The sequence below is a fragment of the Oryctolagus cuniculus genome, chromosome 1 (genome assembly GCF_051225735.1).
Source record: "Oryctolagus cuniculus isolate XC-2025 breed Fujian yellow rabbit chromosome 1, ASM5122573v1, whole genome shotgun sequence".
In the NCBI taxonomy this organism is placed as follows: Eukaryota; Metazoa; Chordata; class Mammalia; order Lagomorpha; family Leporidae; genus Oryctolagus; species Oryctolagus cuniculus.
In genome coordinates this window covers 199,623,210-199,639,256 of record NC_142867.1, presented here as the reverse complement: position 1 = coordinate 199,639,256, position 16,047 = coordinate 199,623,210, and the positions used below count along the sequence as shown (strand labels likewise).

Here is a 16,047-nt window from a genome sequence, read left to right as displayed (position 1 = left end):
AATACGAACATAGATGAGCGCCTTGTGAGTCTGTTTCCTGGACTCAGCTCTAAGACAAATGACCACCTTCGCTTCGAGGATCTGTTCAAAACCAGAAATCTGCTCACCTTCCCCCACAGAAACAGAGACATGCTGACGAGGAGGCAGCTGTGAAACACTTGTGCAGAGCTCTGCAGCTGGCAGGGAACTTCCCAGACTGGGAGACTTCATTCACAGCTGGACAACATGGTTAAGAAGTGAGCTCCTCACAGAAGGCTGAGGCAACCCTACTTTGTTAGATGGCGTTTGTGTGGGATGAAATCTGTGGCAGGCACAAACAAAGGCTAATGGAGTTTGTCACAAACATTCTCCACTGCCTCCTGTGGAGAAGAAGACATGAACCAGTCTCTCTGTTCAGTCTGTTATCTTTATAGGTCTGTCAATGCAAAAAAAAAAAAAAAAAAAAAAAAAAAAATCACCTTCCAGCATTTGGTTCCCAGACCAAGGGCTCCACAGACAATCTCTGAAAAGCCAAGGCAGGAGAGAGAATCAGAAACAATCAGCCACTCAGCCAAAGGGGCAAAAATTGGATTCCCTTTGCACCTTTCTAATTCTGACTGGGGCAGAAAATAATCATGGGAGCACAAAGGGCTGAGACAAGTCTGCAAGCCCAACATCCTTAATGAGTGTAGACAGCTCATTTTAGAGACTGTGAGTACCATCATTAGAGAACTCAGGAGGAAGCCTCCAACAGGCAGCCACACAGGAGAGCCGCTGCAGAGCGCAGCTGCAAAGTTCAAAGTCACCTCAAAGAGAAGTTGCACTGAGGCACACCAGCACCTAACTGTGGAGTGCAAACTAAGGAAACGTCACAAAAATACAAACGGGAGTCCAGGAGGAAAGCCGACACTGCCAAGGCTCTCTTTTTTTCAGGCAGACACTCAGACCAAGCCTTTCTACCAAAAGCAGCCACACATCTCTCAAAACAAGAGTTGTTTTCAGCCTACAGGGTGAAACTTGTAAGGAGAAACTCCTGTGCAACCATGAGAACACTGGTCTGGGCCACAAGACACCCAAAGAAGCTACGAGGGCACCTACACTGACAAGAAATGCCACTTCACAGGAAGCATCACCATCCCAGGGTGGATCCTGTCTGGTGATGAAGACACAGAGGACCAAGACACAGGATGAAGATACAGAGGACCACCTGCCATCTGCCGGAACTATCGCCTCCACTACATTGGCAAGCACAACCACTTGAGAAATGCCACAAGAACACATCTATGCACCTGTCCTCCTGCTTCAGGGACATCCAGATCAGCAACATTGTCACCGTGGGCACATGCAGCCCCAGAGCAAGGCAGTGTACTTCAATGTGCTCAAGGTCACCAAGGCCACCAGCACCAAGAAGCAGTTCTGAGACTGCATAGTCACCCACTTCCCCCACATGAAAGTTATTTTCCTATTCAAAAGTAAATAAATGAATAAATAAAAGTACACATGGACTTTTTCCTTTTTCTAAGAAAGGGGCTTGTCTCTGAAAATGCAACTAATTGTTAGTTAAACAACCACATGGATAACAAAGAATAGATTTGCAGTAAATTTCCAACTTATGTCTGAATGAACAAAGGCATCATCTAGTGGCAACATACTCAAACTGCACGGACATGATCAATCAGCATCTGAGCTGTGACTGTCTCATGTCACCCTGGCACCATGAATTTTCTCACAGCATATCCATGGGGTCTACAGCAGGACCAACCCTGGGCCTAGAGCTGCAGCCCTCAGTCTAACTTACATACTGGAACAATCTAAAGAACTTGCAAAAACTATTGATGCCAGGGATGAATTTAACATCTGTCTCAAAGGATACAAGTCTTAAGGCAGTACAAGATAATATACTAAGAAGTGCATTTACAAAGGAAACAAATGCCATTTTTAGATCTACACTTACCTTAGGTTTTGCACAGAGACCAAAGTCAATCAGCTTTAATTTATGATATTCATCAAATAACAAATTTTCCTAGAAGACAAAGAAATTTTTTAACTATATATTGACTTCCTTACAGCACATCCCACTCTCGCCGTTTCTCACATTGATTTAAGGTTTATATTAAAAAACTTGGGTGGATTTTTCCTCTCTTGGAAGCCCCCCTCCATGGCGCTTTAGCTGGAAGCCTTTGATGCTAATAAGTCTTTTTAAATCTAAAAAAAAAAAAAAAATACCACCTTGGGTATTATAAAGCAGAAATCAACTATGAAATGATAAGAAATATACAAGGGGAAAGAAAAGGAATGTTGATAACTACAGCACTTCCCTCAAAACACACTATTATAATCCATTTTCTCTTTGGTGCCCTAAAGATTAACAAAACACAGTTTGAGCCAAAGGCAAGTTTAAACCACAAGAGTGAGCTCAAAGAGTTGGGTTATAAAGACAACACAGAACAGTAATACTGCCATAACTTCTCAGACCAATTCTAAGTTCCTGACGCTGGTACCAAGCAACATACAAATCAATATTCACCATCCCCCACATTAATCACAGCCTGCAGATTTAGTGAATATTCACATTTTTATTCTGTGCTTTAAAAGTAGAGTCTGTAGGGGTAGGAGGGGCGGCGCTGTGACATAAGAGGCTAAGGATCTACCTGCAGCACCAGCATCCCACATGGGCACCAATTCAAGTCCCCACTGCTCCACTTCCAATCCAGCTCCCTGCTAATGCTCCTGGGAAATCAGTGGAAGATGACCCAAATCCTTGGGCCCCTGCACCCACATGGGAGACCTCTTGGCTAACTTCAGCCTGGCCCAGCCCTGGCCATTGCATCCATCTGGGGAGTGAACCAGTAGATGGAAGATTCTCTCTCTCTCTCTCTTTCAAATGAATAAATGAATCTTAAAAAAAAAGAAACAGAAAAGGAGAGTCTGTCAATTCACTGAACTGCTCCCTTCTGAGGAATAATGGAATTAAAATGAAAAGAACAGGCCGGCGCCACAGCTCAATAGGCTAATCCTCCGCCTTGCGGCGCCGGCACACTGGGTTCTAGATCCGGTCAGGGCGCCGGATTCTGTCCTGGTTGCCCCTCTTCCAGGCCAGCTCTCCATGGGAGACCAGGAGAAGCACCTGGTTCCTGCCTTTGGATCAGCGGGTGCGCCGGCCGCAGTGCTCCGGCCGCTGCGGCCATTGGAGGGTGAACCAACGGCAAAGGAAGACCTTTCTCTCTGTCTCTCTCTCTCACTGTCCACTCTGTCTGTCCAAAAAAAAAAAAGAAAAAAAAAAAAAGAAAAAGAAAAAGAAAAGAACAGGGGATTAGAACAGAGAACAGGACACTAAAACGAAAATACTCAATGACATAACATTCTCAAAGAAAACGCTCAATACTCTCCTTTCAAAGATAAAATCCTGATTATAAAGACATTTATAATGTCACACACAATGGACAGATAAATAAAATGAAAATCTGCCCAAACAGCCTACCAAAAGTCAAAAAGCAAACAAGGAAAAAAAGAAATGTGAGAGCTGCTGACTGAAACAAAAAAGGAGCAGCAAAGCTAAGACAGATGCCCTAACAGAACTTGCAGAAACCCAGACAGTGGTAGGTGGATGCTGCCGACCTCTTGGGTGAGCACGGAGCCCTGCTGCAGCCACTCACCGGTTTGAGGTCCCTGTGAGCGTAGCCCTGGCTGTGCACGTAAGCGACCGCGGACAGTATCTGGCGGAAGACAACTCGGGCCTCCTCTTCCGACAGGCGATCCTGGGAAATGATGTAGTCGAACAGCTCTCCTCCAGGGCAGTACTTCAACAGCAACAGTCACAGAGACATCGTTATCACTTGAAAAATCACTTCCGAGAGATTTCAGAAAGTCATACATCGCTCAGAAAAATTAATTCAACTTTAAAGGCAAAGGAAGTGAGCGAGGCACATTCAGAGCTATACTCTCAGGATCAAACAAGCCAGTAATTAGTCCAGGAATGAGAACAATAACTCTTCCCCTGAACATTTTTATTACCAATAAATAGAAGTAGAAGCAACTACTACTATGATTCTAAAAAGCTCATTCGGGGATTTATATATTTATGGCAAAGTAGTAAAACCAATTCTCCTCTTAATTCAACTCACATTCAGTATAGTTACCTGAAATTAAAAAAAAATAGCAGTAATTATTGTTCCTCTAGTAATTATTACTGGTCACTGCCCCAAGACCAGTGATTACCAGTCTGTATCAGAAGCAGCCCAGTTCCCCAGAGGGCCTCAGAGGCTGCGAGGAGGCGGCTTTGAGCCAGAGCACGAAGCTCCAGGATCTCCATCACTCTCCAGAGTACTCACTCTTCTGTAACCTGGGTTTCCATTTAGGACTTCATCTCATTTTAATTTTACCAGTTAAAATTAAAAATGCATATAGCCTTTGGCCTCATGGTTCCATATTTAAGAAGTGTTCTTATAGATGCACTCACTCACATGAAAAATGGTGCACATTAAAGACCATTCATGGGCAGGTGTTTGGTGCAGCAGTTAAAACGCCCATGAGAATGCCTGCATCCAACACTGGAGTATCCGGATTCGAGTCTTCGCTCTGGCTCCTGATTTCAGCTAATTCTAATTTCAGTTTTCTGTGGACCCTGGGAGGCAGCAATAATGGCTCCAGTAGCTGGGTTCCTGCCAACTCAGTAACTGGGCCACTGCCACCCACATGGAAGACTTGGATTGAGTTCCCAGCTCCCATGTTCAAGCCCAGCCCAGCCCCCACTGCTGCAGGCATTTCGAGTACAAACCAGTGATGGGGAGCTCTTCCCCCGCCTTTTCCCCCATCCTCCCCACCTCTCATCTCAAAGTTTTAAAGGAAAAGGGGCAAATGTATACAGAAACACAGACATACAGAGAGGAAAACATCATTTGAAGGTGGAGGCAGTGGAGGAGGATCTCTAAAGCCAAGCAATGGCAGGCACCAGTGACCCAGACACCAGGAGGGGGCATGGAACAGATTCTCCTTCAGAACCTGCGGAAGGGACCGACCTTTCCCACACCTTGACTTCAGACTTCTAGCCTCTAGCACTGTGAGGTAATATTTCTGTTGTTTCAAACCACCAAGTTTGTAGCACCTGTCATAACATTCCAAGGAAATTAATACTTATACACCATATGAAACTGCAATGGGAGCCAGCACTATGGTGTAGCAGGTAAAGTCACTGCCTGCAGTGGGAGCACTGAGTCCGGGCTTCTCCACTTCTGATCCAGCTCCCTGCTAATGTGCCTGAGAAAGCAGCAGAAAATGGCTCAAGTGCTTAGGCCCCTGCACCAACATGGGAGACCCAGAAGAAGCTCCTGGCCCCTGGCTTCAGATTGGCCCAGCCCCGACAGACAGATGAGGCCATTTGAGAGTGAATCAGCGCATGGCAGAACTTTCTCTCTCTGTCTCGCTCTCACACACTCTCTCTGTAACTCTACCTTCCAAAATAAATAAATCTTTAAAAAAAATTCTTTAAAAAAAAAAAACTGCAATGAATCCTTCCCTCTAAGAACTCTATAAACTATTACAGTCCATTCACTGAACCACACCACTCCATCAAGCGGTATGTTAGAAACAGTACATTGGGGCCAGCGCTGTGCCGCAGTGGGTTAACACCCTGGCCTAAAGCGCCGGCATCCCATATGGGCGCCGGTTCTATTCCCGGCTGTTCCTCTTCCAATCCAGCTCTTTGCTGTGGCCTGGGAAAGCAGTAGAAGATGGCCCAAGTCCTCGGGCCCCTGCACCCACATGGGAGACCTGGAGGAAGCTCCTGGCTCCTGGCTCCTGGCTTCGGATCGGTGCAGCTCCGGCCGTTGCGCCCATCTGGGGAGTGAACCAGAGGATGGAAGACCTCTCTCTCTCTCTGTCTCTACCTCTCTCTGTAACTCTTTCAAATAAATAAAATAAATCTTAAAAAAAAAAAAAAGTACATTTATCATGAATCCCTTATTTATTATATACATCCACTTGATCTAAAACTGTTATGATTTCAGGACTGTGGAACATACCTCAAGAACCATGAATATTTTGTTGGCTGTCTCTAGCACATGGTAGAGTTGACATATATGCTGATGTCTCAGATTCTTCAAAGCATCAATCTCTGTTTTAACCCGGGGCAAATCACTCTGTGCCAAAATATATTGAATGGGCAATCAATTTATCTGGGTTTAGTTTTCCAGACATCAATATAAGTAGCTTTAATACTAAGTAGCAAAAGCCATCAAGAGTCCCAAATTGTTCAACTCAGAAAAATATAACAAAACTTATTTGTATGTATATAAAGGCCTTAAGAATTTGATAAAGGCGGGTAAAGCCAGCATGGCATAGGGGGTAAAGCCACCACCTGCAGTGCCAACATCCCATATGGGCACCAGTTTGAGTCCTAGCTGTTCCACTTCTGATCCAGCTCTCTGCTATGGCCTGGGAAAGCAGAAGATTAACAAAGTCCTTGGGACCCTGCTGCACTCGCATGGGAGACCCAGAAGAAGCTCCAGCCTCCTGGTTTCAGATCATCCAACTCTGTCCATTGTGGCCATTTGGGGAGTGAACCAGTAGATAGAAGACCTCTCTCTCTGCCTCTGTCTCTGTAACTCTGCCTTTCAAATAAATAAATGTCATTTAAAAAATCTTTATTAAAAAAATTTGATAAAGGCAATTTCTATGACAGTCAATAGCATTATGACCAGAAAAATTCAGAGATCTCTGACTCCTTTAGAAGGAGAGCATTCCAAACAAGAAAAATGACAAACACTCTACTTAGTTACTTACCATGCCTAGACTACCACTTTTTTTATTTTATTTTATTTATTTGAGAGGTCTAGTTCTAGACAGAGGGACATAGAGAGAAAGGTCTTCCGTCTGCTGGTTCACTCCCTCAATGGCTGCAACCCCTGGAGCTGGGCTGATTCAATGCCAGGAGCCAGGAGCTTCTTCCTAGTCTCCCATGCAGGTAGCAGGGGCCTAAGCATTTGGGCCATCTTCCACTGCTTTCCCAGCAGAGAGCTTAATCACAACTAGAGCAGCCAGGACATGAACCAGTGCCTGTATGGGATGCTGGTGCCACTGGTGGAGGCTTAGCCTACCACACCACAGTGCCAGCCCCCTGGACTACCACTTTCAAGCTTGGCAATGCCCCTTAAGAAATATGCTGAGCTGGGGCCAGCGCTTTGGCACAGCGGGTTAAAGCCTTGGCCTGAAGCACCGGCATCCCACATGGGTGCCGGTTCTAGTCCCAGCTGCTCCTCTTCCTATCCAGCTCTCTGCTATGGCCTGGGAAAGCAGTAGAAGATAACCCAAGTCCTTGGGCCCCTGCACCCATGTGGGAAAACCAGAGGAAGCTCCTGGTTCCTGACTCCGGATCGGCATATAGAGGGGCCAGTACTGTGATGTAGTAGGCTAAGCCTCCACCTGCGACACCATTATCCCATATGGGCTCTGGTTTGTGTCCTGGCTGCCCCTCTTCTGATCCAGCTCTCTGTTATGGCCTGGGAAAGCAGTAGAAGATGGCCCAAGTCCCTGGGCCCCTGCCACCCACATGGAAGACTCAGAAGCTCCTGGCTCCTGGCTTCAGATCAGCACAGCTCTGGTGGTTCCAGCCATTTGCGGAGTGAACCAGCGGATGGAGGACCTTTCTGTCTCTTCCTTTCCCTCTAACTCTGTCCTACAAATAAATAAAACAAATCTTAAAAAAAAAAAAAAAAAGAAAGAAAGAAACAAAACATGCTGAGCTGAAAAACCAGTGAATTTAGGTGAAAACTATGTGGGTATTTGCAGTCCCCATCTTCTGACTTTACTAGGAGCTTGAAGTTTGGGGGACCAGCACTGTGGCACAGTGGGTTAAGCCACTGTCTGCAATGCCAGCATCCCATATGGGAACTGGTTTGAGTCCCAGCTGCTCTACTTTCAATCCAGCTCCCTATTAACATGCCTTAGAGAGCAGTGAGGCCGGAGCCGCAGCTCACTAGGCTAATCCTCTGCCTTGCGGCACCTGCACACCGGGTTCTAGTCCTGGTCGGGGCGCCGGATTCTGTCCCGGTTGCCCTTCTTCCAGGCCAGCTCTCTGCTGTGGCCAGGGAATGCAGTGGAGGATGGCCCAAGTACTTGGGCCCTGCACCCGCATGGGAGACCAGAAGAAGTACCTGGCTCCTGCCTTTGGATCAGCACGGTGCGCTGGCTGCGGCGGCCATTGGAGGGTGAACCAACGGCAAAAGGAAGACCTTTCTCTCTGTCTCTCTCTCACTGTCCACTCTGCCTGGCAAAAAAAAAAAAAGAAAGAAAAGAAAGCAGTGGAAGATGGCTAAGTGCCTGGAACTTTATACCCACATGGGAGACCCTGAAGAAGCTCCTGGCTTCCGCCTAGCCCAGCCCCAGTGGTTGTAGCCATTTGGGGTGTGAACCAGCAGATGGAAGATTTCTCTCTGTGTGTCTCTCCCTCTCTCTCTGTAACTCTGCCTTTCAAATAAATAAACCTTAAAAAAATTTTTTTTCAAAATAAAAATATGGTTGGGAAGGAAGATAAGCCAAGCTGGAGATTTAAAATACAGGAACCTAGAAATACTATGAAAGAAAAAATTAAGGCTGGTGCCGCAGCTCAACAGGCTAATCCTCCGCCTAGCGGCGCCGGCACACCAGGTTCTAGTCCCGGTCGGGGCACCGGATTCTGTCCCGGTTGCCCCTCTTCCAGTCCAGCTCTCTGCTATGGCCCGGGAGTACAGTGGAGGATGGCCCAAGTGCTTGGGCCCTGCACCCCATGGGAGACCAGGAGAAGCACCTGGCTCTTGCCTTCAGATCAGCGTGGTACACTGGCTGCAGCGCATTGGCCGCGGCGGCCATTGGAGGGTGATCCAACGGCAAAAAGAAGACCTTTCTCTCTCACTGTCCACTCTGCCTGTCAAAAAAAAAAAAATCTGGAAATACTATGAAAGAAAAAATTAAAACTTTATTATAAAAAAGACTCAGTCTGGGGCCTACATTGTGGCTGTGATGCCAGTGTCTCATATGATCAGCATCTCATATGGGCACAGGTTCAAGTCCCAGCTGTTCCACTTCTGATCCAGCTCCCTGCTAATGTACCTGGGAAAGCAGCAGAGGACGGCCCAAGTACTTGGGCCCCTACCATCCTCGTAGGAGACCTGGATGAAGCTCCTGGCTCCTGGCTTCAGCATAGCCCAGCCCTAGCCATTGTGGCCATTTGGGTAGCTCCTGGCTCCTGGTTTCAGACAGGCTCGGCTCTGGTCCCAGCCGTTGTGGCCATTTGGGGAATGAACCAGCAGATGGAAGAATTTCTCCCTGCCTCTACTTCTCTGTAACTCTGCCTTTCAAATAAATAAATAAATCTTTTAAGAAAAGAAAAGAAAAGAAAAGAAAAGAAAAGAAAAGAAAAGAAGAAGAGAAAAGAAAAGAAAAGAAAAGAAAAGAAAAGAAAAGAAAAATGCTAACAGCCTGGAAAAAACAGTGGAAGATGGCCCAAATGCTTGAGCCTCTGCCACCTTCATGGGAGGTTTGGACGAAGTTCCTGGCTCTTGGCTTTGGCCTGGTCCAGCACTAGCTGTTGCAGCCATCTGGTAAGAAAATAAGTAAATGAAAGACCTATCTCTGTGTGTCCCTCCTTCTCTGTAACTCTGCCTTTCAAATAAATAAATTTTTTAAATTTAAAAAATTAAAACTAATCATAAAATTTTAAAAGCTATAAAAATATTCTAAAAAAGAGCAAAAACTGGAACATTAGAGCGAACTCACATCTTAACCACAAAATTGATCTATAGGATAAAGTATTTTTAAAATATTTTAAACTTACCCCTAGTGCATTTTTATCCATGATTTTTATAGCTACCATTTCTCCAGTGAGGATGTGGCAGGCAAGTTTGACCTTTGCAAAGCCACCTACGTACATAAAAATGTAGTATGAAGAAGCAAGCAAGAACTAGGCACAAACATCTATACTTTTCAAAGGCTTTACTGGGCCATATATTCCTAGAAATCTGTGAACCCTTTCTTCCTGTTGCTTTCAAAGTGTAAAAGCCATGAATCTAGCCTCCTCTCATCCAATGTCTAGCTAAAGAGCCTTTTTTTTTTAATCATAGCAGTACAGGTGAGTCTTCAAAAAGTTCATTGGCAATGGAAAATCTATTTTTCCATTTTTATTATGGAAATTCTATGCATGGATTTCAAAAGGTTTTGTACCAAAATAAACTTACCTTTAATTCCAGTTTCCACAAACTTTTTGAAGTATTCACATGAGAACAGAATTCACTCTTGTGGATTTTGTTTTACAATTAACATTGCAATTAAATTTGCTTTATTAACATTGTTAGAATATAAGACAGCTGAGACAGAAGACAAATTATATAAAACTTCCATTCACTTTAAAAACTATGAGGATACGTAATTATGTTCTAAAACTGGATAAAAGGTTCCACATAGGGACCTAAATCTCCAAATTAACATTTCCAAGAAGTTCCAGCTAGCTTATGTCTCTCTCTGCCTCCCCCCATCCTGGGCTTCTCTTATTTAAGTAAAAAGCAATCCAGATGCTTGAATCCAAAAATCCTGGAAGCATCCTTACCTCTTTCTTAGCACTCCAGAACCAACCTACCAACAAATCCTGTTGGTTATGTCTTCAAACATATCAATGGTTAGCTTGGGGGAAAGGAGGAGGTACTAATTGGAAATGGCATAGTCTTAACCTGAGCAGGGACTGTTTGGGCGTATGTATATGTAAAAATCCATCAAGAATAGTGCACTTTGCATATTTTACTGAGTGCTACAACCTAATAAATAAAACATACTCCTGTGTGTGTGTGTATTTGTGTGTATGTAAAACCCCATCCCTGGGACTGGCTCTGTGGTGTAGAAGGTTAAGCCTCAGCCTGTGGTGCCGGCTCCCTGCTAATGCGCCTGGGGAAGCAGCAAAAGATGGCCCAAGTGTTTGGGTCCCTGCATCTGCATGGGAAACCTGGAAGAAGCTCCTGGCTTCGGACAGGCCCAATTCCAACCATTGTGGCCATTTTGGGAGTGAACCAGCAGACTGCAGCCTTCTCTCTGTCTCACCCTTTCTCTCTCTCTCTAACTCTGCTTCTCAAATAAATAAATAAATCTAAAAAAAAAAAAAAAAAAAAAAAAAAAAAAAACACCCCTTTCACTACTTCACTACCATACCCAAGCCACCATCATCTCCAACATCACTCACCTGAAATACTGCAATTGCCTCCTAACATCTCTTTGCTTCTGCTCTTGCCCTCCCCTACCCAATCTTTTCATCACCAAGCAGCCAGAGGGACCCTGTAAAAACACCCCCAGTGATGCCTTGGCTCAAAATTCTCCAATGACTTTTATATAGAATGAAGTCAAAGTCCTAGCAAAGATCTACAAGGCTTCCCCTTCTATTCTCTTCTCTCCTTGGCCCATGTTCTCTTACCAAAGTAGATAAAAGAATTTTTAAATGACATAGGTTAGACTAAAAAGTTCATGACTATTCCTCTAAACAAACTACAATCTAAACAGTTGATCTATCCTCTGTCCCCCCCAAAATAACAATAATAATTACCTGTTCCAATAGTTTCATATAATTCATAATATTTAAGAAGTTCATCATAATCTTTCATAGTCTACCTGGAAGTGATTCAAAATTACAAAAGAACCTGTAACACAGAAATAGTATATGATCAATTAAGGAAATATGACCAAATTATCTTTACTACCTTGAAATCACAAACATTAATAAACCTTAGGCACATAACTGATACTAGACAAACTGATTAGCCATATTTAAAAAAAAAAAAAAACAACAATCTAGATTCCTAATCACCCACCCATCTCATATGGGCACTGGTTCACGTGCCCACTGCTCCATTTTTGGTCCAGCTCCCTGCTCACAGCCTGGAAAAAGTAGCTTCACCTGCTATTCCACGGCGCTGGCCTCCCATGCGGGTGCCAGTTCAAGTCCTGACTGCCCCATTTATGATCCAGCTCCCTGCCAATGGCCTGGGAAAGCAGAAGATGGCCCAAGAACTTGGGCAACTCCACTCATGTAGGAGACCTGAATGGAGCTTCTGGTTCCTGGCTTCCACCTGGCCTAGACCTGTCTGTTACAGCCATTTGGGCATTGAACCAGCAGATGCTTCTCTCTCTCTCTCTCTCTCTCTCTATATATATATATATATACAAACTCTGCTTTTCAAATAAATAATATAAATCTTAAAAAAGAAAAGAAAAATCTTTTCCAAGAACTTTTTTTAAAAGATATTTTTATTTAAAAGGCAGAGGGGCCGGTGCCGCAGCTCACTAGGCTAATCCTCCGCCTGCAGCGCTGGCACACCAGGTTCTAGTCCTGGTCGGGGCACCGGATTCTGTCCTGATTGCTCCTCTTCCAGTCCAGCTCTCTGCTGTGGCCAGGGAAGGCAGTGGAGGATGGCTCAAGTGCTTGGGCTCTGCACCCGCATGGGAGACCAGGAGGAAGCACCTGGCTCCTGGCTTCAGATCGGCGCAGCACGCTGGCCATGGCAGCCATTTGGGGGGTGAACCAATGGAAAAAGGAAGACCTCTCTCTCTCTAACTCTGTCAAAAATAAAAAATAAAAAATAAATAAATAATAAAAGGCACAGAGGGAGCCGGCCAGTGCTGTGGTATAGCAGGCAAAGCCACTGGCTCCTGGCTTTGGATCGGCCCAGCTCTGGCCATTGCAGCCATTTGGGAAGTGAACCAACAGATGGAAAATCTCTGTCTCCTCTTCATTCTCTGTAACTCTGCTTTCAAACAAAATAAATCTTTTAAGAAAGGCAGGCAGGCAGGCAGGCAGGCGCAGCAAGAAAGAGCAGCCTTCCTCTAGTTCCCTCCCCAAATTTCTATAAAGCCAGAGCCAACAACTCAATCCAAATGTCCCATAAAGGTGGCAAGAACCCAATTACTTGAGCCATCACCACTGCCTCCCAGGGGTCACACTGGCAGGAAGGCAGAGTCAGAAGTTAGTCTGAACTCAGATGCTCTCATGTGGGATGGGGCATCTTAACCAGTAGACCAACGCCCTTGGAGCTTTTTGAAGCTCCTTCATACTCACTGAGCAACTGAGGACGTAATTAGAAATACTCTTATTTATTTACTCAGATTTTTTAAAAATGTATTTGAGACAAAGAGAGCAAGAGATCAATCTCGTATCTAGTTCACTCCCCAGATGCCTACAAAAAGGCAGGGCTGGGCCAGGCTGAAGCCAGGAGCCTGGAATTCAACGCAGGTCTCCCATATGGGTGGCAGGAACCCAACCATTTGACTTCCTGGTCAACTAGCAGAGACTTGCACCAAGGTAACCCTGAAACAATGTACTGGGGCCAGCACTGTGGAGCAGTGGGTTAAAGCCTCGGCCTACAGTACCAGCATCCCATATGGGAGCCACTTCAAGTCCCAGCTGCTCCACTTTCAATCCAGCTCTCTGCTATAGCTTGGGAAAGAAGTGGAAGATGGCCCAAGTCCTTGGGCCCGTATACCCGTGTGATCCAGAAGAAGCTCCTGGCTCCTGGCTTCAGATCGGCTCAGCTCTGGTCATTGCAGTCATTTAGGGACTGAACCAGCAGATGGAAAACTCTCTCTCTGGATCAACCTCTCTCGGTAACTCTTTCAAATAAATAAAAATGAAATGTACTTTTTTTTCCCCTTTCTTCCATTTTCTCTACCTAGCCCTTTCTCTCAAATTACACCATGTCTTTAGTGAGCAATACCAATGTGGACCCAGTTTATTTGTTAAATCTAGGGAATATCATTTGGGCTATATAAGAAAATTGGTGGGGGCCAGCAGTGACACAGGTTAAGCCTCCACGTACAGCACCCGCAACTCATATGGGCGCCAGTTCAAGTCCTGGCCGCTTTACTTCCAATCCAGCTCTCTGCTAATATGCCTGGAAAAGCAGTGGAACACGGCCCAAGTTCTTGGGCACCTGCACCCATGTGGGAAACACAGAAGCTCCTGACCCCTGGCTTCAGCACGGCCAAGCCCCAGCCATTGCAGCCATTTGGGGAGTGAACCAGCATATGGAAGATCTGTCTGTCTCTGTCTCTCCTTCTCTCTGTATCTCTGCCTTTCGAATAAATAATTAAATCTTAAAAAAAAAAAAAAAAAAAGAAGAAGAAGAAGAAAAAGAAGGGAAGGGGAGGGAAAGGGAAGGGAGGGAAGGGGAGAGGAGAGGCGAGGAGGGAAAGGAACGATATTGGTGCTTACATTATATACTACCATACTAATAGCAGATTATACTTGAGTTTTCAAGTTTGAGGGTATAGTGCTGGTTCGAAACATTTTTAAGTGCTTTGTTTATGCTCTAGTTTGGAATACAGAACACAGGACCTAGGATTGTTATAAGTCAACTTTGTAACGGCCAAAGGAGGCACAGGTGTTATTGGTCATGTGGCAGATGGTCTCTCAGCTGTGGACAGTGAAGAAGACCCACCCAAATCAGATCCCCGAGTGTCCTTCTGGGTAGGATGAAATAGAAGTATCGGAGCCATACATGACTGAGGAAACAAGGAACCGGCTATGTAGTGGGAGGAGGCTTACGGTTCAGTCTTACTGATTTCAGACCCAAAGCAGAATACAGAGCGGCTTATAATGTGCGCCGTCATACGTTTAGTTAGCACCCTGCCCTGCTCCCTTACAGAGGCTTGGGGGGAGGGGTAACCAACAGAGTTATGCAGGAGGGAAGATCCACTGGTAAACAAGCCCCTGAGGGTGCAGTAAGCGCTGTCCTGACTCCTCCCACGGGAAACAAAATCCAAATATGAGCCAAGAGGTTAGGAATATTGGCCTCTAAGCAAAAAAGCACTTCTGCTCCTGCGCCACCACATACGCGCCGTCCCGAGAAATGCCGGCGTGAAGCCCCTGGACAATCACTCCTCCTAAGTGCTGGGGGCCGGCGTGAAGCCCCCGGACAATCACTCCTCCTAAAGTGCCGGGGGCCGGATGGCTCCCTCGGGAAGCCTTCCCCTGCAGGTGTCCTGGAGGCAGCAGCGTGGCTGCTCTCTCTCCTATAGCAGCTGGTGCACGCTCCCCTTTTCAGTGCGAGTCTCTTAAGCCACTACTTTGGGGACAGGAAGGACCTGGACACTGCAAAGGGGGTGATAGCTAAGCCCTGTCCTCCTGGTCTGTGAAGCCGAGTTGTCCTGATAGAAATAACTCAGCACCTTCCTCGGATCTTTCACGTGGGCAGCCGGGGTCGCGGGAATGGGAACTCACTCCTATCGCAGCCTCCTCGGGGGCTGGCGCTTTGCCGGCACACCCGAGCGGTAACTCGGTGAGGTCGGGTCTCTCGCTATCCCACTCACACAGGAGAAAACCGGGGGTCGGGAGGCCTAGGTATCTCCTCCAGGAACAAGGCCGAGGGGTGGGGTCCCGGTGAACTCCTCGGTCACACTGGGCTCCGGCGGCCGCTGCCGGCACCCCGCACAGCCCAGACCCCAGCCCTCGCCTTCGGCTGCCGTGGGCAGACGACAGAACTGACCTGAGGGGCACGGGGCCGGGCGGGGCGGGGCCGGACAAACGGACAGACGAGCCGGCCAGCCGTCCCGAGCGCCGCGGCGTGTGCCAGGAGCTCCTAGGAATCTTTTCGGTAGTCGCGCTCAAGCCGCTTCCGCCCGCCAAGGGAATCAAACCTCCCGGGCCGGAAGAGGCGGGGCGCGGCGGGGGCGCGCGCGGCCGGGACGCGCACGGCGAGCGGGGACGCGCGCGGCGGCTGGTTCCCGCGGGGAGGGGCGGGGCGGGGCGGTGGGTCCGCGAGTGAGGTGGCCGTTTGGTGTTGGGGGCTGCTGAGGGGTGTTGAGACGTTGGCTCGCAGGCTGGTGTCTGCCTGAGGGCGCGTGGTGTGGACCTGCGAAGCTTCTGCAAACCCAACTTTCTATGTTCTGTTTCCTAAAATTGATCTACCGGAAAGATCTCAGGCAATCACAGTTCTCACTTTTGTCCGCCTCTTGCCCATTGGCCGTTCTCCCACCCAACAAAGAGAGGTATACCTTTCCCCTCTCCTGAATCTTACTAAAATCTGTCGCCAGGAAAAATTAAAAACCCTAGGAGCCGAATTA

At 46.7% G+C, this 16,047-nt stretch overlaps 1 protein-coding gene and 1 pseudogene across 3 annotated transcripts in view; one reads left to right on the top strand and one right to left on the bottom strand.

Annotated features, from left to right (window-relative positions):
* The window catches only part of MELK (maternal embryonic leucine zipper kinase), an 84,358-nt gene extending 68,748 nt beyond the window's left edge, over positions 1-15,610 (bottom strand). For 2 of the 3 annotated variants that reach the window (XM_008265306.5, XM_002707984.6), the window contains exons 1-6: positions 15,471-15,610; positions 11,537-11,630; positions 9,788-9,873; positions 6,000-6,116; positions 3,636-3,779; positions 1,934-2,002 (exon numbers count right to left, since the gene is read on the bottom strand). In XM_008265306.5, the coding sequence (XP_008263528.1) occupies positions 1,934-2,002; positions 3,636-3,779; positions 6,000-6,116; positions 9,788-9,873; positions 11,537-11,594 (474 nt within the window). In that variant the 5' untranslated portion in view covers positions 11,595-11,630; positions 15,471-15,610. Of the gene's footprint in view, positions 1-1,933; positions 2,003-3,635; positions 3,780-5,999; positions 6,117-9,787; positions 9,874-11,179; positions 11,200-11,536; positions 11,631-15,470 lie in introns of those variants that run through there. The other variant, XM_051844058.3, reaches the window with a different exon arrangement.
* On the top strand, positions 619-1,399 carry LOC138847671 (small ribosomal subunit protein uS17 pseudogene; annotated as a pseudogene).
* Positions 15,611-16,047: the final 437 nt, after the last annotated feature.